The sequence below is a fragment of the Hemitrygon akajei genome, chromosome 12 (genome assembly GCF_048418815.1).
Source record: "Hemitrygon akajei chromosome 12, sHemAka1.3, whole genome shotgun sequence".
Classification (NCBI taxonomy): Eukaryota; Metazoa; Chordata; class Chondrichthyes; order Myliobatiformes; family Dasyatidae; genus Hemitrygon; species Hemitrygon akajei.
The window spans coordinates 108,029,813-108,055,401 of record NC_133135.1 but is presented as its reverse complement, the minus strand read 5'-3'; the positions used below and the strand labels follow the sequence as shown (position 1 = coordinate 108,055,401).

The window sequence follows — 25,589 nt, the reverse complement described above, 5'->3', positions numbered from 1 at the left end:
GAGTATTTAAATTACACATCGAGAGAATTCTTTATTAACACTTCCTCCACTCGAGGTAGCTTTCTTTGACAGAACCGCCGAAGCAGTATCGTGAGGGATGTTTTTTTCAAATGTAAATCGCGGCATCAAATTATCTGTATCTCGCTATTATCGACACGCACAAAATGCTGGAGGAACTCAGCAGGCCAGGCGGCATCTATGGACAAGAGTAGTGTCGACTATACTCTTCCAGAGCTACTGCCTGACCTGCCGAGTTCCTCCAGCATTTTGTGTGTGTTGCTCGGGTTTCGGACACCTGCTGATTCTCTCTTGTTTGCGACCTGGATATTGAACAGTACAATGCAAAACTCTCAGGCACATACATATGGCTAGGGTGCCTAAGACTTTTGCACAGTACTGTAGTGATTTTATGCATTGCATTGTACTGCTGCCGCAAAAAGGGAGGAAATTTCATGACATGTGAGTGATGATAACCTGGTTCTGATATGGGTCTTTATTGTGGACTGAGAGTGGGAGGGGGAGTCACGGTTGGGAAAAGGGAAGGAAGAGGGGAGGGTGTGGCAAGCACCACAGACGTTCTGTAATGATCAATAACCAGCTGTTTGGAATCAGATCACCTTGCCTGGGGTCTCAAGGCTGGATACGTCTACACCCACGCCATCCCTGCCCCTGGCACTCCTTCTCTGCCACCCGTCCCAGGGCATTCCACCCTCACCATTCCAGAATTGCTTTTCTCCGGCCAGTTTTACAAACTCGTCGTCCGCTCCCTATTGACAAATACAGTTCTGTGCCTAAGCCGTTTGGTCCCTGAAAGGAAAATTGCTGTGGGTCTTATCTCTCCTCTAGCTAAATTGATTGACAAACCTCGTATGGAGTATAAAATGTTAAAAAACAATATGCATTCCTTGTTTCACCACAGCTGAGTGAGCAGTATGGCCCCGTGTTCACCTTCTGGTTCGGCAGCTTCCCTGCAGTGGTGGTGTGTGGTGCCGAAGCGATGAGAGAGGCCCTGATTGACCATGGGTTTGACTTCAGCGGCCGATACCGCTTACCCATCTTAAAAATAGTTGCAGACGGCTATGGTAAGAGAATTTTTAATTTAACTCGAGTTATTTTGTTGCTGCCTCCGCTCTCTTGAAATCTGAATATTTTTGTTATTTATACACTTTCTAAATAGTTAATGCTACTGAAAGAGACGGCACATGCTGGTCGTTCTTAGTTATGATTTTAATTAGAAATAGCAGCTGTTAGAAGTAACAGCGCGGAACAGGGACTTCGGGCTCAAGGAGCCGCACCGCCCAGATACTGGGCTAATCACAGGATAATTTACAATGACCAATTAATAGATTCGTAGAAGTGTTCAGCACAAAACAGGCTCTTCGGCCCTCCTAGTCCGCGCCAACCCATTTAATCTGCCTATTCCCACGGACTTGCACCCGGACCATAGCCCTCAGTACCCCTACCACACATGTACCTGTCCAAAGTTTTCTTAAACATTGAAATTGTGCTCGCATGCACCACTTGCGCTGACAGCTCATTCCACGCTCTTCTGACCCTCTGACTAAAGAGGTTTCCTTTCATGTTCACCTTAAATTTTTCAACCTTTCACCCTTAGCCAATAACCTCTAATTGTAGTCCCACCCGATCTCAGGGGGAAAAGACTGCATGTTTTCTATCTCTATCCCTCATAATCTTGTATACCTCTATTAAATCTCCTCTCAATCTTCTACATTTCAAAGAATAATTCCTAACCTATTGAATCTTTCCATATAACTCGGGTCCTCCAGTTCTGGCAACGTCCCTGCAAGTTTCCTCTGTACTTTTTCAATCATATTTATATCTTTCCTCTAGGTAGGTAACCAAAACTGTACATGGTACTCCAAATTAGACTTCACTGACATCTTATTCAACTTCAACACAACATCCCATCTCCTGTACTCAATACTTTGATTTAAGAAGGCCAACGTGCCAAAAGCTTTCTTCACAACTCTCTCGACATTTGCCACCACTTTAAATGAATTCTCAGCTCCCTCTGTTTTACTAACCTGCTATCCCATATGTCTTCAGACTGTGGGAGAAAACCAGAGCACCCGGTGGAAACCCAAGCCATTGAGAAGATAGCGCTGAGAATCCTGTACACTGATGTTACTTCCACGATGCTGCCTGAGAAGAGTGTTCCAGGATTTAGAACGTGACAATGAACATGGGTATCGTAGTTGAGATAGCTCTCTACCAAAGGAGGTGTAAGGGATGGGAGCCATGGGAGCAGGTGGTGGATGGTCATATGAGCAGCTGGTGCAGATTACAAGTCCTGGTTATGCAACCACTGACATCAGGTAGACAATCTCTGAAAAATATTGATCATGGCTGGGGTCACCCATCTTGTAAAGACACTGTCCAGAAGAAGGCAGTGACAATAGTTCTGCAGAAAAATCTGCCAAGAACAATTATGGTGAAGGGACCATGATTGCCTACATCATATAACATGTCACATAATGAAGATGTTGATGAAAGAATACTGATATACTGTATATCCAAGCATCTGTGCAATGAATGGTAGGACACTAGGGAGTGTGGTGGAACAGAAGGACCTCAGATTCAGATTCATCGCGTGAACATTGAAACATACCGTGAAATGCGTAATTGGTGCTAACAGCCAATACACCCAAGGATGTGCTGGGGACAGCCTGCAAGTGTTGCCACACATCCTGACACCAGCATAACATGCCCACAATATTCCGCAGGACAACAGAACTGGACACCAGCAAAATGTGCCCTACGAGTACAAAGAGTTCTGATAAAGGGTCTCGGCAGAAAATGTCCACTATTTATTCCTTTCCATAGATGCTGCCTGACCAGTTCCCTCAGCATTTTGTGTCTGTGTGCTGCTCTGGATTTCCAGCATCTGCAGGTTTTCTCATGTCTAGGAGTACAAGTACGCTGTTTGTTGAAAGCTGTATCACAGATGGACATGGTGGTAAAAAAAGATTCAAAGTTCAAACTGATTCTGAAGAAGATGTTGCCAATCTGTAGTGACTGAGGTCTGTAAGTGAGGAAATTGAGGATCCATTTGGTGGAATTTCTTTACCAATATCTCATGGTATTTGCAGTAATTGTATCTAGTATCTACGTAAAGTGCTGCCCCAGATAAAGATCAAAGTAAATTCATTTTCAATGTACATACATGTCACCATATACAACCTTCAAATTAATTTTCTTGTTGGCATGCTCAATAAAAAAAATCTATGGAATAATAACCATAATAGAACCAATGAAAGACTGCACCAACCTGGGCATTCAACCTGAGTGCAGAAGACAGCAAACTGTGCTAATACAAAAATAAAGAAATGATAGTAATCAATAAATAAGGAATATTGAGAACATGAAATGAAGAGTCCTTGACAGTGAGTCCATTGGTTGTGGGAAAATGTCAGTGATGGGGCAAGTGAAGTTAAATGAAGTTGTCTCCCTTGGTTCAAGAGCCTGATGGTTGAGGGATAATAACTGATCGTGAACCTGGTGGTATGAGTCCTGAGGCTCTCACACTGGCCTTCATCAGTCAGGTTGTTGTGTACGAACCAAGTGAAAGGTCTCCCAATAAACAGGGGCTCCACAAGTGTAGAGAGAGACACCCAGAGATAGACAAACTCATCAATTGTTTATTCTCATGTCACTAAATCAGCATGGTTTTGATAGGACTTTCATAAGCTTTGAGACACAGAGACAGATGAACTCTTTGGTCTTTTGTTTGCTTGTGTTGGTGCCTGAGGCCAGGAAAGAATCCAGCCACCAGCAGCTAATGGTAGTATCATGCACTGACATTTGACAGTAACAATCCTACAGTGTTTAACTTGTACAGACACCTTACATGCTGCGAGCTCACAAAGAGTTAAAATGTCACTTGGAACTGTTTAGATTTTCATCCAGTATTTTACAAAATTTGAAACAACACAGATATTATATCACAGGTGTATAAGTTGTTAGGTTGGCCACACTTGGAGGACAGTGTACAGTTTTGGTCACCTTGTTATAGGAAAGACATGTTTCAACTGGAAAGAGTGTAGAGAATCGTTATGGGATATGGCCAGGACTAGAGGGCTTGAGTATGGGGAGAGAGTAACGAGGCTAGGTTTTATTCTTTGGAACATTGGAGAATGAGAGGAGACCCTATGGACCAGAGAACAAAATGTTCAAAATTATGAGAGGCATAAATAGCGGATGGTAAAGGACTTTTCCCCAGGGTAGGGGAGCTAAAAGATACCGTGGCATTAAAAGGTTTGGGCACCCCGGTCAAAGTTTCTGTTACTGTGAATAGCTAAGTGAGTAAAAGATGACCTGATTTCCAAAAGGCATAAAGTTAAAGATGACATATTTCTTTAATATTTTAAGCAAGATTACTTTTTTATTTCCATCTTTTACAGTTCCAAAATAACAAAAAAGGAAAAGGGCCCAAATCAAAAATTTTGGCACCCTGCATGCTCAGTACTTAGTAACACCCCCTTTGGCAAGTATCACAGCTTGTAAGCACTTTCTATAACCAGCTAAAAGTCTTTCAATTCTTGTTTGGCAGATTTTCATCATTCTTCCTTGCAAAAGACTTCTAGTTCTGTGAGATTCTTGGGCCATCTTGCATGCACTGCTCTTTTGGGGTCTATTCACAGATTGTCGATGATGTTTCGGTCAGGCGACTGTGAGGGCCGTGGCAAAACATTCAGCTTGTGCCTCTTGAGGTAGTCCATTGTGGATTTTGAGGTGTGTTTAGGATCATTATCCTGTTGTAAAAGCCATCCTCTTGTCATCTTCAGCATTTTACAGATGGTGTGATTTTTACTTCTAGAATTTACTGGTAATTAATTGAATTCATTCTTCCCTCTACCAGTGAAATGTCCCCTGTGGCACTGGCTGCAACACAAGCCCAAAGCATGATCGATCCACCCCCATGCTTAACAGTTGGAGAGGTTCTCTTTTTTTCCATCTTTTTATTATCATTATTAATAACAACAAGATAAAACTGATACATAGATAATGAGATTACACACATACATATTTCAACTAACTATAAAAGATTACAAGACAAATGATTACAGTATAAATGAGTATTCCCACATCGTAAATGATACAATATACAAATAGACAAGGCAAACCGAAGTGTATCATGATATAAAATGAAAAAAGAAAAAGAAAAAAAAATCATTATGCAAAAAACTAATCTAAAAATCTAATAACTAATAGAAGAGAAAAAAAAACAAAAAAGAGAAAAAGAAAAAATAGAAAAGAGAAAAAAAAGGGCTGTTTATAATATCTCACAAAAATACAAAATCATCAGTGTTGTCTACTCCGATCCTCTTGACATATATGCAATCAAAACTGGAAAATCAAATAGGCCTGGAACAGGGTCCTATTACATCATATGAAAATATTGAATAAATGGTCTCCATATCTTTTCAAATTTAATAGAAGTGTCAAATACACCACTTCTAATTTTTTCTATATTTAAACATAACATAGTTTGAGAAAGCCAATGAAATACAGTAGGAGGATTAATTTCCTTCCAATTCAACAAAATAGATCTTCTAGCCATTAGTGTAAGAAATGCAATCATTCAACAAGCGGAAGAAGATAAATGAAGTGAGTCCATCATTGCTAAACCAAAAATTGCGGTAATAGGATGGGGTTGTAAATCAATGTTCAATACTGCAGAGATAATATCAAAAATATCTTTCCAATATTTTTTCAAAAGCGGACACGACCAGAACATATGAGTTAGAGATGCTATTTCAGATTGACATCTATCACAAATAGGATTTATATAGGAATAAAAATGAGCCAATTTATCCTTGGACATATGAGCCCTGTGTACAACCTTAAACTGCATTAATGAATGTTTAGCACATATAGATGATGTGTTAACTAATTGAAGAATTTTATCCCAATTCTCAATAGGAATAATAATGTTGAGCTCTCTTTCCCAATCATTTTTTGTCTTATAAAGGGGCTCTGAACGTATCTTCATAATTATATTATAAAGTTTTGATATAAGCCCTTTCTGAAAGGGGTTTAATTCGAACAAATTCTCCAAAATGCCTGAAGACACAAAGTTTGGAAAAGTAGGAAGTACAGTATTTAAAAAATTCCTAATCTGTAAATATCTAAAAAAATGAAATCTAGGCAAATTATATTTATTAGATAACTGCTCAAAAGACATAAAACAATTATCCAAAAATAAGTCAGAAAATCGTAGTAATCCTTTAGTCTTCCAAGCCAAATAAGCTTGGTCTATAATTGAAGGGTGAAAAAAACAATTGGATACAATAGGAATATTTAAAACAAACTGAGTCAACCCAAAAAAATTCTGAAATTGAAACCATATATGTAAAGTATGTTTAACTATCGGGTTGTCAATTCGTTTCGGCAATTTAGAAAGAGCAAAAGGGAGAGAAGTCCCCAAAATAGAACCCAGTGCAAAACCTGGTACCGATTTAATTTCCAGGCTCACCCAATAAGGGCTGAAAGATCCATCCCAATCTTTCAACCAAATATTCTTTTGCCAAATATTACCATTTAATTTGAATTATTCTATACTGTTTCCTTCCAATTTCATTATCTTTTTTTTAAAAATGTGAATTGGCGGTTGATGACTTTTTTCTATATATCTAGATGATGGTTAAACGTATTGCTTCCGGGGGTTGATTCCTAATGGGTTTTTTTTGTAGTTAATGCATTTTTTCCCCTCGTTAGATGGGGTTCTTTTTTTCCCTTTTTTCTATATATAATTTTTTCATTTTTATTTATTATGATTAGTTTTTTCTTCAGCTCTATTAATTGTATACATATTAATTTGTTGTTTTGTATTATTCTATAGTTGTAGAAGATTATGTATTAATAAAAAGATTCTAAAAATGAAAAAATGAAAAATCAGGCCCATGGGGTGCTATTAGTTAAACCATTTTTCCCCAGTATTAATCAAATTGTTCCAATTTATGATTGACAGATGCTGTTATCTTCTCCATTTTGTAAATGTTCATTGTAATTTCCATCCATGTGTTTAAAGTTGGGCTCTCCGGTGATAACCATTTCCTGGTAAGAGTCTTTTTACCAGCCACCAGTGGTATATTCATTAAATATGTATCTCTTTTTAACCATTCTTCAGGTATATACTGTACTCAAAATATATGTGTAAAGGGGGTTTCTTCTTTTTCTTTGTTACTGTGTATGTAAACAAAATGGCTTCTTTGTTTTGTTAAAAGTAGGAATGCTTTGTTGCGAGAGAGTGCTGGAAGCTTGTTTGGGTTAAAATTTACTGATAACGAGAATTGTATTCCTTTGTAATCCAATTGGGATTAATGTTGTTCTTTCTTCTGAGTCTGTAAGCTTTTGTTGGCGGGCTTTTGGGGAGTTCGGCATGAGGGGGTGAGAGAGGAAGGACGTGATGCTGCAAACTGGGCGAGGAACGGACCCCAAGCGGGGGTCCAAGGTCGGGAGGTACCCTGAGGAGAGGAGACGATGATAGATGTGCTGGGTTGACCACTTCGGGTGGTCCTGAGCTGCGAGTCGAGGAGTTCAGAGGGGATCGAATAGTGGCCAGAAGACTTCAGTAATTGAGCTCCAACGGTTGTGCACGAAGTGGTTTGGACTTTGATAAGTTTGGCGCCTTTTCTTTATTTCCTTTTCCTTCATGTATACTGTAACGTTATTAATTACTTAGTTATAGTAATCTTTATAAACTGTAATCATTTAATCGCATATGGTGTTTGTTCTTTGGCGAGGTGGGGACATCACACAGCATCCACACCAGCCGATTACCCAGTTTGGTGGGGCCGAAGGCTGCTCCTCCTAGACAAGAACTAGCTGAGCGAGCCTGAGGCGACCCAGGGGGTTACATATGGTTTTACTTTCTAATGGTATTTCCCATTTAAAAATGTCTTGTAGGGCATTGTGTATCCCACTCCAAAAGTCTTTGATAATGGGGCAATCCCAGAAAATATGGTAATGCTTTGCATTTTGATTTCCAGTATTTCTCCAGCGAACAGGGATGTTACTATCATAATGGGATTTCTGAGAGGGTGTAATAAAATATCTTGTCAGGTTTTTCCACCCAAACTCCCTCCATTTCTGTGAACTGGTACAGTTCCATTGATATCTCCATAATATTGTCCATTCTTCCTCAGACATCAGTGGTGGGTAAATTAATGGAAAGTATTCTTAGAGATAGTATTTATAATTATCTGGATAGACAGGATCTGATTAGGAGTAGCCAGCATGGATTTGTGCGTGGAAGGTCATGTTTGACAAACCTTATTGAATTTTTTGAAGTAGTTACGAGGAATGTTGACGAGGGTAAGGCAGTGGATGTAGTCTATATGGACTTCAGCAAGGCCTTTGACAAAGTTCCACATGGAAGGTTAGTTAAGAAGGTTCAATCGTTAGGTATTAATGCTGGAGTAATAAAATGGATTCAACAGTGGCTAGATGGGAGATGCCAGAGAGTAGTGGTGGATAATTGTTTATCGGGATGGAGGCCGGTGACTAGCGGGGTGCCTCAGGGATCTGTTTTGGGCCCAATGTTGTTTGTAATATACATAAATGATCTGGATGATGGGGTGGTAAATTGGATTAGTAAGTATGCTGATGATACTAAGGTAGGAGGTGTTGTGGATAATGAGGTGGGTTTTCAAAGCTTGCAGGGAGATTTATGCCGGTTAGAAGAATGGGCTGAATGTTGGCAGATGGAGTTTAATGCTGAGAAGTGTGAGGTTCTACATTTTGGCAGGAATAATCCAAATAGAACATACAGGGTAAATGGTAGGGCATTGAGGAATGCAGTGGAACAGAGAGATCTAGGAATAACAGTGCATAGTTCCCTGAAGGTGGAGTCTCATGTAGATAGGGTGGTGAAGAAGGCTTTTGGAACGCTGGCCTTTATAAATCAGAGCATTGAGTACAGAAGTTGGGATGTAATGTTAAAATTGTACAAGGCATTGGTAAGGCCAAATTTGGAATATTGTGTACAGTTCTGGTCACCGAATTATAGGAAAGATATCAATAAATTAGAGAGAGTGCAGAGACGATTTACTAGGATGTTACCTGGGTTTCAGCACTTAAGTTACAGAGAAAGGTTGAACAAGTTAGGTCTCTATTCATTGGAGCGTAGAAGGTTGAGGGGGGATTTGATCGAGGTATTTAAAATGTTGAGAGGGATAGATAGAGTTGATGTGAATAGGCTGTTTCCATTGAGAGTAGGGGAGATTCAAACGAGAGGACATGATTTGAGAGTTAGGGGGCAAAAGTTTAAGGGAAACACGAGGGGGTATTTCTTTACTCAGAGAGTGATAGCTGTGTGGAATGAGCTTCCTGTAGAAGTAGTAGAGGCCAGTTCAGTTGTGTCATTTAAGGTAAAATTGGATAGGTATATGGATAGGAAAGGAGTGGAGGGTTATGGGCTGAGTGCGGGTAGGTGGGACTAGGTGAGATTAAGAGTTCGGCACGGACTAGGAGGGCCGGAATGGCCTGTTTCCGTGCTGTGATTGTTATATGGTTATATGGTTATATAGTTATCCCTCCTTCCTTCTCCCATTTTGTTTTAATGTATGAAGTCGAGTGTGTTTTAAGATTTGACAGACCCTTATACATGCTTGAAATGATTCTACCATCATTATCTGAATTATATGCTTTTCTAAACAGTTCTATGAAACATGTACTTGGCTCGGTTACATTTTTCACCCTCCTATTAACACAACATTGCATCTGCAAATACCGATAAAAGTCTTGTTTTTCTAATGTGTTTCTCTTTAAGCATTTCAAAACTGAACAGTGTTCCTTCTTTCATTGTAATGCATAGAACTGTTATTCCTTTAGCTGTCCAATCCTTAAATCTAGCATCCAGTTTATTTGGCGTAAAATCCGAGTCATATCCACAACATTTAAGAATTACAATATCTGTCTCTAGTTTATATTCTTTTATAATAGTTTTCCATATTTGAAGAATCCATTTCACCCATGGGTTCTCAATAGTATTTATATAGCTTTGTAGGTTGTTATCAGCCAAAGTTGCCTGTATGGGGATGGAAGGTATCTTCTCCTCAATGTTTTTCCATTGAGCGTCATATGATGGGTTACACCAGCACATCACAGCTCTCATTTGTACTGCAAAATAATAAAATTGAAGAGAAGGTAGATCCCATCTCCCTTTTCCTTGGCTAATTGCAAAGTTTTGAGATCAACTCTAGGTCTTTTACCTTGCCATACATACCTTGATAACATTTTGTGCCATTCATTCAATTGATTTTGGTTCATCTCTATTGGTAGGGTCTGAAAGAGATATAATAGTCTGGGCAATATATTCATTTTAATAAATTCAATCCTTGAACTGAGACTAAAGAAAGGAATTAGATTCCATCTTGTTATGTCTTCCTTAATTTTTTAATATATAGGCATTCTGATAATTTTGCCATATCTTTTGGCATGATGATGCCCAAATATTTGAAAGACTCTGTTTGCCATGCCAAGGGATATCTACTTTCTATTTCTCTTGATGGACTATAGTTATATGAAAGTAATTGGATTTTATCTATGTTGATCTTGTATCCTGATAATTGACCATATTGTTCAAAGGATTGCATCAATTTAGGTAGAGAATATGTTGGTTTCCCTAGATATATCAAAATGTCATCCGTGTAACAGGCCAATTTATGCTCTGTCCCTTTAATAGTAATTTCCCTGATATCTTCATTTTATCTGATGTATTGATCTAGTGGTTCCAGATAAAATGCAAAGAGTAGCGGTGACCATGCACTACCCCGTCTCGTGCCCCTTTCTAGGGTAAAGCAATTTGATAAATATCCATTGATTTTAATCCTAGCAGTGGGATTGTCATATAGTGTCTGTATAGTTTTAATAATTGTGTCATGTAAAACAAATCTATGTAAAACTCTATAAAGAAAATTCCATTTAACTGAATCAAATGCCTTTTCAGCATCCACACTTATCACTATTGCTTTAATTTTATTTTATGTATACGATCCATAATGTGTAGTGTCTTTCGGATATTGTCTTGTGTTTGGCGTTGTTGTATAAAACCTGTCTGATCATTATATATCAGTGTGGTAAAAACTCTTCTAATCGTTTGGCCATGATGGAGTTAAATAATCTATAATGCACATTAAGAACAGATATTGGTCTAAATTACCCACATTCCATTTTATCCTTGCCTTCTTTTGGTATAGCTGAGATTATCGCCTCCTTCCAGCTGGGTGGCATTTGCGCCTCTTTTAGAGCCCAGTTCAGTGTGGGGAGTAAAACAGGAATTAACTCATTTTTAAATTCTTTATACCACTCTGCCATATAACCATCTGATCCTGGTGACTTACTTAATTTAAGTCCACTAATTGCAGTTTTTAGTTCAGCTTCAGTTATGTCAGCAGTCATCGTTCTATTTTGTTCTTCACTTAAAGTGGGTAACTCTAGAGAATTCAGGTAGGTGTCAATTTGGGTTATGCTTCACCCTGGAACTTTAGAATATAGAGTTTTGTAAAACACTTCAAGAGCTTTCTGAATTTCACTTAGCTTATTTTTTTAAATCACTTTTGTTCTTGGATCCCTAATTCTATGAATTGTATTTTCTGCTTTTTTTTTTCAGTTTCCACGCCAGTATTTTCATAGACTTAGATCCACTTTCATAGTGTCTCTGTTTCAAAAACATCAGATTTTTCCTGATTTCTTGTATAGCCAAACTATTAATTTTATTCATAATTTTTAAAATTTCCTCTAATGTATCCTGCGCCAAATTCAATTTGTTTTTTTTTTCTAGTTCCTTCAGCTTGTTTTGTAATTCCTCTAATGTTTTATTCCTTATTTGTTCTTATGTGAAGATATCGCTATATTTTTCCCTCTTAAGACAGCCTTCAGAGTATCCCATAGAATGGGAGGTGAAACCTCTCCATTATCATTTAATTCTAAGTAAAGACCAATTTCTTTTTTAATTTATTCCTTAAAATAGGGATCATTGAGTAGACTTGAATTTAGTTTCCATATAGTATTCTTTGGTTACAGGTCAAAATCAACAGATAAATATATAGGTGCATGATCACGTAAATCTATTGTCCCAATTCCACAGGTATCTATTTTGTCTTTATCTTTTCCAAATGTTATGAAATAATCTATTCTTACATATAAAGAATGGGGGGTGGGGGGGGTGCAGAATACTGAGTGTAATCCCTTCAGTCTGGGAAAAGGTCTCTCCATGTATCAATTATACCAACATCCTCAAAAAGTGTAACTTTCTCATGTAATGACTTTGTTTCGTGGTTCTACTGGAAGAGTCTAACTTTGGGTGTAATTGTAAATTTAAATCTTCCCCACATATCAAGAGACCTTCTGTTTCCGTTACCATAATATTAGTGATTTTCTGGAAGAAACTAATATCACTTCCTGGGGTTGCATATATATTCAATAGAGTAACTGAATTCCCATCTATATTCCCCCTTACTGGAATATATCTGCCCTCCTAATCTCCCATTTCAAATACTTTTTCAAAATTTAGCTTGCTTGAGATGAGAATAGCAACTCCTCTCCTATGTCCTGATTTATATGAGGAGAAAAACAAATTAGTGAAGCCCATTCTCTTTAGTTTTCCATGCTCGTTATCATTTAAATGAGTTTACTGTAAACATAATACATGGGCTTTTTCTTTCTTCATTTTAGATAGAATTTACTGCGTTTGATTGGATTCAACAGCCCAGTGACATTAAAAGAAATGAATTTTACTTTGTCAGTAGCCATGTGTATTTATCTGTCAGTGTATCATTGAAATTAGCAGAAAAGAACTTAGCCGATCTACTCACTGAACAAGTAAGAACAAAGAAACGCAATTTTTTAAAAAGCTACCGAAGGTGTGATTCCAAGGCTGAGGTCTCCAGTAGATGACCCTGGGCTGAGCTAGAGGAAATGCCTAGCTGTGAGGGATAGCCTCTCCTACCTGTGGGGTGAGGGCCCCCACTGCAGCACCCATAAAAGTAAGTGAAAAAGTCTATGTCCATTACACAGAAAAGACTTCCCTGTGTATTCCTCCCATGTATATGTTCTCATTTAGGTGGGGAGAAAGGAATGAATGAATGAATGAATAAAAAATAAAATAATAGGGTAATAGAAAATCCACATTGTTGTATGTATTTCTTCAGATAAATATAGTATCGTCTATTTTGGCTTCTGTTTAGCTTATCAACACTTTTGAGATTAGTCAGACCTTATAACTCTTCTGGAGGGGGTAAGGGCTATCTTCTGAAAACTCGCAGTCTCTCCCTGATATTCTTCTCTCGCTTTTCTCCCGTCCCCTGCTTTCTCGGTCCTCCCACCGTTTCCCAGGTGGAGCGGAATAGCTGCTCAGCCAGGCTTTCCCTCGGTGTGATCACGTTGACGGGCAGTCCTCTGTTCTTCGTGTCTGCAGTTGCCTCCTCCACTGTCTGGGACAGCCGTGTCCCGTTCTCATAGAACACTCATAGTTTAGCAGGGTACGGAGTCTGGAAGCTAATGTTTCTCTGCTTTAACACTCACTTCGCTTCAGAATATTCCTTACGTTTCTGCAGGACCGCTGGGGGGTAATCTTGATCAAAATATATTAAGCTCTTGATCAAAATATATTAAGCTCTTATTCTTCTTTCCCCCGGCCTTGTGCAGAATCTCTGCTTTGGTTTTGTAGGGGAGGAATCTGATTATTATTGACCGTGGCTTGTCTTCCCTATCCCCGGAGGGTCTCGGGGTGAACATCCGGTGTGCTCTCTCGATGTCTTGCTCCGTAGTTGGCAGAATCTCCAGCATGTCCCGTAGTAACTTTTCCACAAACTCCACCATAGACGACCCCTCTGTTCCTTCAGGAACATTATATATCCTTATATTCTTCCATTGAGATCTCCCTTCTTGGTCGAGTAGTTTATTTTCTTGTCATTTCATCACTTTTATCATCTTCCTCAGCACTTGTTCCACATTTTGAACACAATCTTCCACCTTTTCAATTTGTGTCTTTGCTTCCACAATTTTTTGATTAACGTTGATGAGCTCAGATTTAATATTGTTTAGTTCTTGTTTTATGTCTTTATGAAAGTCCTGTATCTCCTCCAGAACTTTTGCTAAACTTGCCTCTTCGTTTGAATGAGGGTTAGCGTCAACTTCGCCATTATAATCCTGTGCAAGAGAACTGTTGTTTGTATTTTCTTCATTTCCAGGCTCTGCAATGGCGCTTTTTTTGTTTCCAACCCTTTTACCCATTCTTGCCCCCCTTACCAGTTCAAGTATTATTGAGGGATTTTGTATTTGGTGGTTTAACAGGGTGAAATAATTGCTTTTTCGGAGGAGCTATTATTTTAGGCCACCATGGTGGGTGATGACGTCACCGGAACCCTCTTGGGAAGTTTTCTTGGTCTTCCAGACCCCTCAACTTAACCTCCACCGTTCCTATTAACTGCCATTTCTTGATTACATTATGAACTGAGGGAACGGCTACCTGAAAACTCTTTGCTATCTTCTTTTTGCCTTCTCCTGCTTTGCGGGCATCATTTATTTTAATTTTCAGAGTGCTAGGCAGCTGCTTAGAGGAGCCCATGGCTGCTGATTGTTGGGACAAGGTTTGAGGAGTCAGGGTATTTATAAAGCTGTGAAATTTGCATCACCTGGCCTTTCCTAACGATGACTGTGAACAAGCCATAGCCCTAACAAGCTAATTAAGGACTGAGACCTTGGTAAAAGTAATCTGAGAGCTCAAATCTCTTGGGGTGCCCAAACTTTTGCATAGTGCTCCTTTCCATTTTTTACTCTAAAATTGTAGAAAACAAAAATAATACACTAATCTTGCTTAAAATGTTGAAAAGAATGTTTCTTCTTTAACTTTATGACTTTTGGAGATCAGTTTATCTTCCACTCACTTAACTATTCAAAGTAACAGAAATTTTGACCGGGGGGTGCCCAAACTTTTGCATGCCACTGTATGTGTTAAAGGTTTAGGGTGAGAAGGGAGGGGAGAGAGAGATTTAAAAAGGTTCTAAGGGCAACCTCTTCATGCAGAGTGTGTGGAATGAGTTCCCAGTGAACGTGGTTGAGGCAGGGTCAGTAGTATCAACTAAGAAACACTTGGATAGATCATGGACATTGGGGCCTGGGGGACATGGGTTAAATGCAAGAAATTGGGACTAGCCGTGTGGACAATGTACTTGGCATGGACTGTTTGAGCCCAATGGCTTGTATCCATGCTGTAATGCTCTATGACACTTAACTGAGGGAAGTGTGTGACTTCAGTGGTTTAAAGGTTCAATTTAATATCAGAAAATGTATACAGTGGGTGTGTATGTGTGCGCATGTGGCCTGTCAGTCGTGGTCAGCCATGGGTACTGTGCCTCTGGTAGTCACTGGCTTGTCGAGCAGCGACTGTGGCTATTGAGGCCAATCATGGAACGGTAGGCTCTGCCACAGTTGCTGTATGTGTAGGGCGTTGCGGAATTGTTGTCCACTGTCCGCTGTGCTCTCTGTTCCTCAAACTGACTCAGGATCACTCTTTCACCTTGCTCTAGGTGTTGCTGAAGAGTACCTCGCCATTTGTTGCGGTCATCTGCTGTATCCTCCCAGCACTTTGTGTTGATTTTTAAGGCTTTGATGTCGAGCTTGCAGAGATCCTTGAAGCAAAACTGGGGTCTACCAATGCCTCTCTTGCCTGTTGCTGGTTCTCCGTAGAGGATGTATGAAGGAAGGTCTACCATCTTTCATATGATGGATGTGGCCCAGCCAGCGCAGTCTCCGTTGTCTTAAAAGTGTGAACATTGTGGGAAGTCCAGCGCGGGAGAGGACCTCAGAATTTCGGACTTTGTCTCTCCAGGTGGTGCTGAGGATGCGGGGAAGGCTGCGCAGGTGAAAACTATTGAGTTTCCTCTCCTGTTTGGAGTAGATGGTCCAAGTCTCGCTACCATACAGAGGGTGCTGATAACGCATGCATTGTGCATGGCGGTCTTGGTCTTTGTAGTGAATTTCGGATTGTCCCAGACCCGTGAGGAGAGTCGAGCAAGGATTGATGTTGCTTTGCTGATATGCCTATTGATTTCAGCATCAAAGGAGTGAGTGTCTCTAATGGTCGACCCCAAGTATGTGAACTCGTGGACACAGCAACCTGAAACTCTTTCTCTTCACAGACATCCACAAAACAGAAAAAAAATCCCAAACAATGAATGACAGAAAAATATTGAAGCCTCAGATGCCCCCTTCCCTCACTTGCTTCAGCAAAAGTATCAACCCCACACCACTCACCTCACCAGGGATAGGTTTTAGCTGGTTGAAACTGTGACAATGTTAAGTATTCAACTACTGTCCATTTTAAATGTGTTGTTTATAACTGCAAGATCCTGCTGGACTTTAGGAACTTAAAGTGGCACACGTCTGCCCCATCAGTGAGTTGCAGGTTGGTGGAAAAACTGAAGGAGCTGGACTTGCTGCAGATTGTGACGCTGCTTGCATCAGAGAGGCTTTGGAGGAGTTGGTGAGTGAAGGAGGTGTGCAGTGATCGCAAGGCCCTTTCGGACATTGTTAATGTGAAATGCTGCAAGTCCGATTCACTGATTTACTGGGAGACAGCAGGGGCAGACGGCAGAGCAGCTGCATGGCCTCGGTCATAGTGAGGACTAGGCCTCAAGCCGCAGTGTCACCTGCTTTACAGCTGCTCGCAGAGAGGCGTTGAGCTGGTGGGGGAGAGGGGGGCAGTTTGGAGCGGTTACCAGGCTGGGTCGGTGCTCCCCCCAGTGTTCAATCCCGTTTTTATGTATTCATTTATTGAGATTATAGTGTGGAATGGGCCCTTCCAGACTTTGAGCTGTGCCACCAGCAATCCCCTGATTTAATCATGGGTCAATTTACACGGACCAATTTATCTATCTACAGGTACATCTTTGGACTGAAGAAAGAAACCAGAGGACCCAGAGGAAACCCACACGGTCACAGACAGAATATACAAACTCCTTACAGGCAGTGGCAGGAATTCAATCTGGATTGCCTCTATTGTAAATTGTTGTGTTAACCATTATGCTACTGTGCTGTCCCATAATTAGACCATGAGGCATGGGAGCAGAATTGGGCCATTTGGCTCAACAAGTCTGTTCCACCATTCCATCATGGCTGATTTATTATTCCTCTCAACTACATTCTCCTGCCTTCTCTCCATGGCCTTTGATGAATCAGCCTCCACTTTAAATATACCCAAGAACCTGGCATCCTCAGCCACCAGTGGCAATAAATTCCACAGATTCACCACTCTCTGGCTAAAGAAAATCCTCCTCATCTCAGTTCTAAATGGATGTCCCTCTATTCTGAGGCTTCATCTCTGGTCCTAGACTCTCCATCCATAGGAAACGTCCTCTCCATATCCACACTGACTTGGCCTTTCAATATTTGACAGGTTTCAATGAGATTCCCCCTTCATTCTTCTAAACTCTAATGAGTACAGGCCCAGAGCCATTTAATGCTCCTCTAACCCTTTCATTCCTGCTTCCTTGGATAGGCAACTTGCTGAGTCAGCACGGATAAAATGAGCTTCCAATCTGTATAACCCTAGGATAATCCCAGGATTTAGAATGGGGAAATCAGCTCCAATTCATTTAGTGGAGTTAGATCACTTTGCAAAACAAAACTATCACAGCATTAAAGCCTTGATATAATCGTCATTCCCATTAACGATTCTATCAGGATCAGAATCAGGTTTAATGTTACTGATGTACGCTGTCAAATTTATTTCGTGACAGCAGGAGTCACAGTGCGGGCAATTATGAAACTGACCTTAAACTTACTCATGGCATTTCTTCCGTGACCCAGAAATCACGTTACACATTCTACCAAACTGGAGTCTATTTGATGAGGCAACTGTATCATATCCGAAACTCTCCCAGTATAGGTTACATCCTCTCCATGACAACACTGTCTAGGCCTTTCAATATTCAGTAGGTTTCAATGAGACTATAAGACATAGGAACAGAATCAGGCCGTTCAGCCCATCGAGTCTACTCTGTCATTCCGTCATGACGGATTTATTATCCCTCTCAATCCCATTCTCCTGCCTTCTCACCATAACCTTTGGTGCTCTGACTAATCCAGAACCTATTAACCCCTGCTTGAGAGCATAAAAATGTTTTTGACAAGAACAGGCTGTCTGTACCAACAAAGCTTGCCAAATTACTATTCACATAGTGTGCTGAAATAACTATCGAGTTTAGATTTGGAAGTCTCAAGGTACAACTCTCAACTACTACTAGGTAGTTTGTTCCACGTGCCACAACTCGCTGTGTAAATAAGTGCTTCATGATGTTAGTCTGAAATCTCCCTTTAACCAGTCTCCACCTATTACCCTGTGTCCTCATTGATGGATTAATTTTGAAGTGGCAGCTGGACTGCCGTCCACCTTACTTATACCCTTAATGATAGTGAACACTTCTGCCATGTCTCCTCTCTTTCTAAGTCTACTAAGACAAAAAAGATTTAATTCTTTCAATCTTCCTGAATAGCTCATACCCTGCAGAGCTGGAAAGAGTCTCGTCGTCCTTCTCTGATCTATCTCCAGTGCCTTTACATCCCTCACAAAATATGGAGACCAAAACTGTATACAGCACTCAAGGTGCGGCTTCTCAAACACATTATACAGCTTAATGAGAACCTCTCTAGACGCAAACTCCACAGAGCGCATTGTATTACCCAACAATCTATTAGCCTTCCGAATCGCTTCTATGCATTGTCCAGATGTTGATCATGATGAGTCTACCAGGACGTCCAAAACCTTCTCATACAGTGCACTTTTTAACTCAAGAATCCCCATTGAATATGTGTGAAAATGATCCTCTCACCTTAACTCGTTGTTTTCTGTTTTACAGCCAATTCTGCGCCCATTCACACACCTTACCCTGAATCCCTACTTCTTGTAATTTGATCATTAACCTCTCCTGGGGTATGTTATCAAAAGCCTTCTGAAAGTCCAAATAAATTATATCGACCACTCTATTGTTATCAAAAATTTTAATTGCCTTCTCAGAGAATTTCAGCATATTAGTAAAACATGATTTCCCCTTTCTCAACCCATGCTGGTTGTCTGCTAACTTACCTGTTCTTATCAGCTACTTTCCCACCTCATTCTTTATTAATGTATCTTACCTGTGATGCACATTAAGTTTACTATGGTCTTTAGATTTATAGTTACTAGGGTCAGTATGGTCACCCTTCTTGAATACTGGGACAATGTTAACCCATTTCCAGTCCTTGGGCATTTCACCAGTCTTCACTGACTTTCAAAAAATACATGTTAGGGGTTTGTATATGTAATCACAGACCTCTTTAAGTTCCATTGGATATTGGTTGGCTGGCCCTGGAGATTTATTAACTTTCAGCCTTTGCAACTGAAGCAGGACCTCACTTTCTAAGATCTGTAAGTCACTTAAAACAAGCTTATTTTTCTCTACACTTACTGGCATGTTGCTAACATCTTTGTGGGTGAGTATTTTAGCAAAACATGTGCAAAGAGTATCCACTATGTCCTTCTCTGCATAATTTATCACCCTATTGGTATTCTTAATGCACTTCACTTCCTCCTTGACTTTTCTTTTACTATTAAAGTATTGAAAAAATCCCTTGGGGTCAATTGTAGCATTACCAGCAATATCCTTCTCAACCTGCCTTTTGGCAATTCGAATTGCCCTCTTGACCATAGCTCTCATGTTTTCAAATCCCCTTTGATTAACTTCATTACTATTTTTTATTTATTATTTATATAGCTGTCTTTACTTCAATAATTTTGTGTATATCTTTAATTATCCATGTAGTTGATCTTTTGTTTTATTGCTTCTCCTGGCCTTGGGTAGGAACTTTTCCTGTGCTGTATGTATTACCTCTTCAAATTGACCCCATTGTTTCTCAACTGACTCAAATGTCAAGAACTTCCTTCTAGTTTACTTTTTGAAGTCTTTGCCGCATCTGCACATACTTGGCCTTTCTGAAATTCAATTTAATAGTTTTGGTTTTTACTGATATACTTTTACACAGAAGTTCAACACTAATAATGTCATGATTGCTTGTTCCTAAAAGCTCGACTTCCGTGCTCAAAATTCTATCATGATTGTTACAGAATATCAAATGTAAACACTTCTCATTAGTGCAGTTACATATTGGGTCAAAAACAATCATTATAACTCAATGAATTCACATTCCTCTAATTCTTGAGTCAATGGGTTCTCCCACTCAACACTTGGGAAATTAAAGTCACCCATAACAATATCACGCTCAGAACTTGCTTTTCTAATATTCTGATAGTTGTTTATTAATATTATCAGCATGAGAGCTCTATAACATACAGTCAATGTTATTCCTTTATCCTTAATGCTTTCAATTCTCACCCAAATATCTTCACTAAGTCTCGATTCATCTCCTATCACAAGGAGCCTCCTGTTTAAATTCTCCCTATGTATGTGTCTACTCCACCATCTTTACCATCTTGCCTAACTTTCCTAAGAAAAGTATTTCCTTTAATATGATATTCATCAGTTTATTACTGAAGTTTTTCATCCTATTCCGACCCATTTTTATATTTTTGAAGCCTATAGTTGGTTTATGTCCTAATATGTTATTCTCCACGATGATGTTTAAACAGTTGAGCCCAGTTGAGCCCAGCCTCTTCCTGCTCCTCATTCCCTAGTTTAAACAGATCTCAGCTAACTGAAGCATACGCCTGCCCAGTACATCAGTGCCCCTCCAGTTCAAATGCAACCGGTCCCAGTGTTACAGGTTCCATCAGCCCCAAAAGGCACTCAAATGTCCCATAAACCTATGCCCCTCTAACCTACACCATGATTTGATCCACACATTAAATCTTATCTGCTCCATTTTACCTGGACTGATACCTTTAAATATATAATTGTCTGTGGCAACAAATTCCACAGATTCACCCCTTTCTGGCAAAAGAAATTGCTCATCATCTCTGTTCTAAGGAATGTCCTTCTATACTGAGGCTGTGACCTCTGGTCCTAGACTTCCCCAATATAGGCAACATCATTACCATGGGCGGCATGGTAGTGTAGTTGTTAGCACAATGCTTCACAGCACCAGTGATCCGGCTTCAATTCACGTCACTAATTGTAAGGAGTTTGTACGTTCTCCTCATGACTGCATAGGTTTTCTCCTGGTGCTCTTGTTTCCTCACACAGTCCAATGATGGTCTTGAGTTGGTAGGTTAATTGGTCGTTGTAAATTGCTCTGTGATTAGGCGAGGGTTAAATCAGTGGATTGCTGGGTGATGTGATCGAAGAGCTGGAAGGGCCTATTCTGCACAGTATTTCAATAAATAAAGAGATAAATCTTCTCCACGTCCACTCTGGGTCTGGTTTCAATATGAACACCCCCCACCTCATTCTTCTAAACTCCAACAAGTACAGGCCCAGAATTATCAAATGCACCTCAAACATTAACCCTACAATTCCTGAGATTATCCAGCAAGTACAGCGCTAGAGTTATCAAATGCTCCTCGTACATTAACCCTTTAACATCTGAGATAATTCTTGTGAACCTCTCCAATTCTTTTATGATTCCTTTTTGTTCGTCTTGTGACATCTAATCAGGGAAACTTTGGACTGTGTTTGGTGACCAGGAACACCAGCTGATTTAACTGTGGATTTCTATAGTAGCAATTCCTACCTAGAAGAATGAGCTGTGAGATGAGGAGCTTAGAACATCTTGGCAGTTGTAAGGAAGGGTAAAGAAAAATTGGGAAACTGGTTCAGAATGTTTGGCCCTCAGACAATAGACAACCCCTTCCAAAGGGACGTTAATCTGAGATCTCTCTTGCAGGAGTTGGTTTCAGCAGTGGCGAGAGATGGAAGCAGCTTCGGAGATTCACTCTCAGCACCTTGAGGAATTTTGGAATGGGGAAAAAGAGCATTGAGGAGAGGATTCAGGAGGAAGCCCAGTTCCTGGTCACAAGCTTCAGGAATAAGAAAGGTTTGTCACTACAGCATTCAAGGACCTGCCTTCTCCCCATATCCCTTCATACCCTGACTAATCATGAATCTATCCACCTTTGCCTTAAATATACTCAATTACCTGGCCTCCAGAGCTGCCTGTAGAAATAAATTCCACAGACGCAGCATTTTCTGGCTAAAGAAATTCCTCCTAATCTCTGTTCTAAATGTTCATCCCTCTATCCTGAGGTTGTGCCCTCTGGTCCTAATCTCCCCCACCACAGGAAACGTCCTCTTCACATCCACTTTATCGAAGCTTTTCAACATTCGATCAATTTCAATGAGGTCACCTCTCATTCTTCAGAACTCTAGTGAATACTGTCCCAGAGGCAGCAAATGTTCTTCATATGCCAAACCTTTCAATCCAGAATCATTTTCGTGAACCTCCTCTGGATCCTCTCTAATGTCAGCATATGCTTTCTTAGATAAGGGGCCCAAAACTGCTCACAATACTCCCAGTGAGGCCTCACTGGTTCTGTATCAAGTAATTAACTGATAACTTTTGAACAGAGATGTATTTAGTATCTATAACACCACACACAAAATGCTGGAGGAACTCAGCAGATGAGGCAGCATCTACGGAGAGGAATAACCAGTCGGCGTTTCTGGCCGAGACCGCTCATCAGGACTGGAAAGGAACGGGGAGATGCAAGAATAAGAAGGTGTCGAAGGTTATTCTCCCTTCAACCTGCCTCTCACCTCTCCCTGGTGCCCCCCTCCTTCCCTTTCTCCTGTGGTCCACTCCTCTCCTTACAGATTACTTCCTCGTCAGTGCTTGGTTCTTATTTCAAACCCCCCCACCCCCACCCAGCTGGCTTCGCCTATCACCTTCTAGCTTGTCCTCCTTCCCCTCCCCCCAGCTCCTTATTCTGGCTTTTCCCTCTTCCTTTCCAGTTCTGATGAAGGGCTTTTGACCCAAAATGTCAACCGATTATTCATTTGCATAGCTGCTACCTGATCTGCTGAGCTCCTCCAGCATTTTGTATGTGTTGCTCTGGATTTCCAGGATCTGCAGAATCTCTTGTGTTTAATGTCCAAAAAGCATTTAGACCTGCCCCAAAATTTCATTTTAATGCCCTATGATTTTCTAAATGGCCTCTTTAATTCGACCAGGTGAACCTTTCAACCCAAACTTTCTCCTGCGAGGTGCAACGTCAAACATTATCTGTTCCATCACCTTTGGAAAACGATTTGATTACGAAGATAAACAACTTCTCTGGCTGATGGAGCTGGTTGCAGAAATTGCCCGCAGTTGGAGTAGCCCTTGGATACAGGTATGCCTCTTTACAGTGGATTGTGAGTTACTGAAGTTAAGAGCAAACATATTTTTATTGCAGATTCAGGTGGTCAATGTGTCAGTGAAACTGAGAGATTCAGGATCCACATTAATTATCATCAAAATAGAGGGAGTGCACTGAATATTAAACAACACACACAAAACAGTGGAGGAACTCAGTAGGTCAGGCAGCAACTATGGAAATGAATAAAGAGTTGATACTTTGGTCCAAGACCCTTCTTCAGGGCTGGCATGTGAACCATAGGAGAAGGGGTAGAGAGAGGGGAACCAGGGGGTTGATGGGCAGGTGAGGAGAAGTAAGAGGCCAGGGTGGAGAATAGAAGAGGGGATGGGGCAATGGAGAGTAAAAACTTCTTATCGGAATGAGAAATTGATATTCATGCCATCAGTTTGGAGGCTACCCAGACAGAAGATCAGGTGTTGCTCCTCCACCATGAGATGGCCTCTTCTTGGCACACGAACCATGAACCAGTGTGTCAGAATGAACAGGAATTTAAATATTTGGCCATCAGGAAGTTTTGCTTTTGGCAGATGGAGCGGAGGTGCTCAGCGAAGCAGTCCCCCAATTTACAATGGTCTCACCAATGTAATATTTTTGCAATATACTTTGTAATGTAATGCAGTATTTTTGCAGTTTTGACATCAGATCTAATTTTGGATGCCTATTTCCATATTGTTGCTCCCAGAATATCTTAATGTTTGTAACAATGCACAAGTCTACCCATCTCTCAGCCTGCCGACTGTGAAAATGCTCATCGAAGATTCAGATTCATTTGTTTATCATTTTTCATTTCATTTTCAATCTTTTTATTCATTTAAAAAAATGAATAGATACAAATCAGAGGAGAAGTTATATCAAATACATAATGCAATAAACGTACAAAACAACAAAAGGGATATATACTGTCAAAGTCACGTAAATGTTATATTGAACTATTATATATAAACAAAGAACCACAACTCCCCTTGGCAAATAATGCAAAAAAAGACTGTAAATTTTTATAATTAAGAGAAAAAAAAACAAACTCCACTAAACTAACCGAAAACAAAAAATAAAGAGAGAAGACTGGGCAGCCCATTTGAGGATAAGATTACAGGAAAAAAAGAGAAAGCACCCTTCTGGTCAGATCTGTAACTGCACAGAGAGAGAAAAAAATATATTTAAAAAAATATACAGTTTGTATATAAAAAAAACTATTTTGCCAAAAAAAATAGAAAAAAAAATAGATCATATGAAAATATTGAATAAAAGGTCACCAGGTTTGCTCAAATTTAAAAGATGTATTGAACGTCCGACTTCTAATTTTCTCCAAGCTTAAACAAGACATAATGGAAGAGAGCCAAAAAAAAAACAGTGGGTGGATTAGAATCTTTCCAGTGTAACAAAATGGCTCTCCTGGCCAATAGTTGAAAAGGCTATCACATGTTGAGCAGAAGCAGGAATAATCCCAAAGATTGCTGTAAGTGAATTAGGTTGTAAGTCCACAGCTATGACTTTTGATAATGTTCTAAAAACATCTCTCCAAAAATTATTTAACTTTGTACAGGACCAAAACATATGTGTTAGGGTAGCCACCTCATCTATCACAGGTAGGATTTATATTTGAAAAAATTTGCGCTAGTTTATCTTTTGACATATGCGCCATGTGTACTATCTTGAATTGAATTAGGGAGTGACGTGCTCAGATAGATGAATTATTAACTAAATAATAAATTTTATTCTATTGATCATCTGAAAGTGAATCCTGAAGTTCCATTTCCCAAGCACGTTTAACCTTATTATTAGGCATCATACATGAATTCATTAACTGTTTATATATAATGGCTACCGGTCCTTTTTGAAATGGTTTAAGCTGAAAAATAGCATGTATCTTCAGTAAAAAAATCACATAAAAATTCCTAACTTGTAAGTATCTAAAAAATGTGCATTATATATATCATATTTATCCTCTAGCTGCGAAAAAGACATTAAACAGTCCTCTAAAAACAAATCTAATAAAGTTTTTATTCCCTTACTTTTCCATGTTAAAATAGCCTTATCCAAAATTGATGGTTTTAAGAAGAAGTTAAAATGGATATTACTAGAGAGAACAAAGTTATTTAAATCAAAACATCTATGAAAAAGTTTTAGTGTATGTTTAACAATGGAACTAAGACCTTGTCTACCTATCCCAGAGAACAAAAAAGGAAGGGCTCCCAGTAAGGAAGCCAAAGAAAACTAGGGAAAGCCCCAGGACCAGATGGATATACAGTGGAATTTTATAAGACCTTCAATTAAA

At 39.7% G+C, this 25,589-nt stretch overlaps 1 protein-coding gene across 2 annotated transcripts in view; it reads left to right on the top strand.

Annotated features, from left to right (window-relative positions):
• Positions 1-25,589, top strand: part of LOC140737357 (cytochrome P450 2C19-like) — a 67,960-nt gene that overhangs the window by 439 nt on the left and 41,932 nt on the right. For both annotated transcript variants that reach the window (XM_073063812.1, XM_073063813.1), the window contains exons 2-4: positions 920-1,082; positions 21,844-21,993; positions 23,127-23,287. In XM_073063812.1, coding sequence (XP_072919913.1) covers positions 920-1,082; positions 21,844-21,993; positions 23,127-23,287 — 474 coding nt within the window. The remainder of the gene's footprint in view (positions 1-919; positions 1,083-21,843; positions 21,994-23,126; positions 23,288-25,589) is intronic.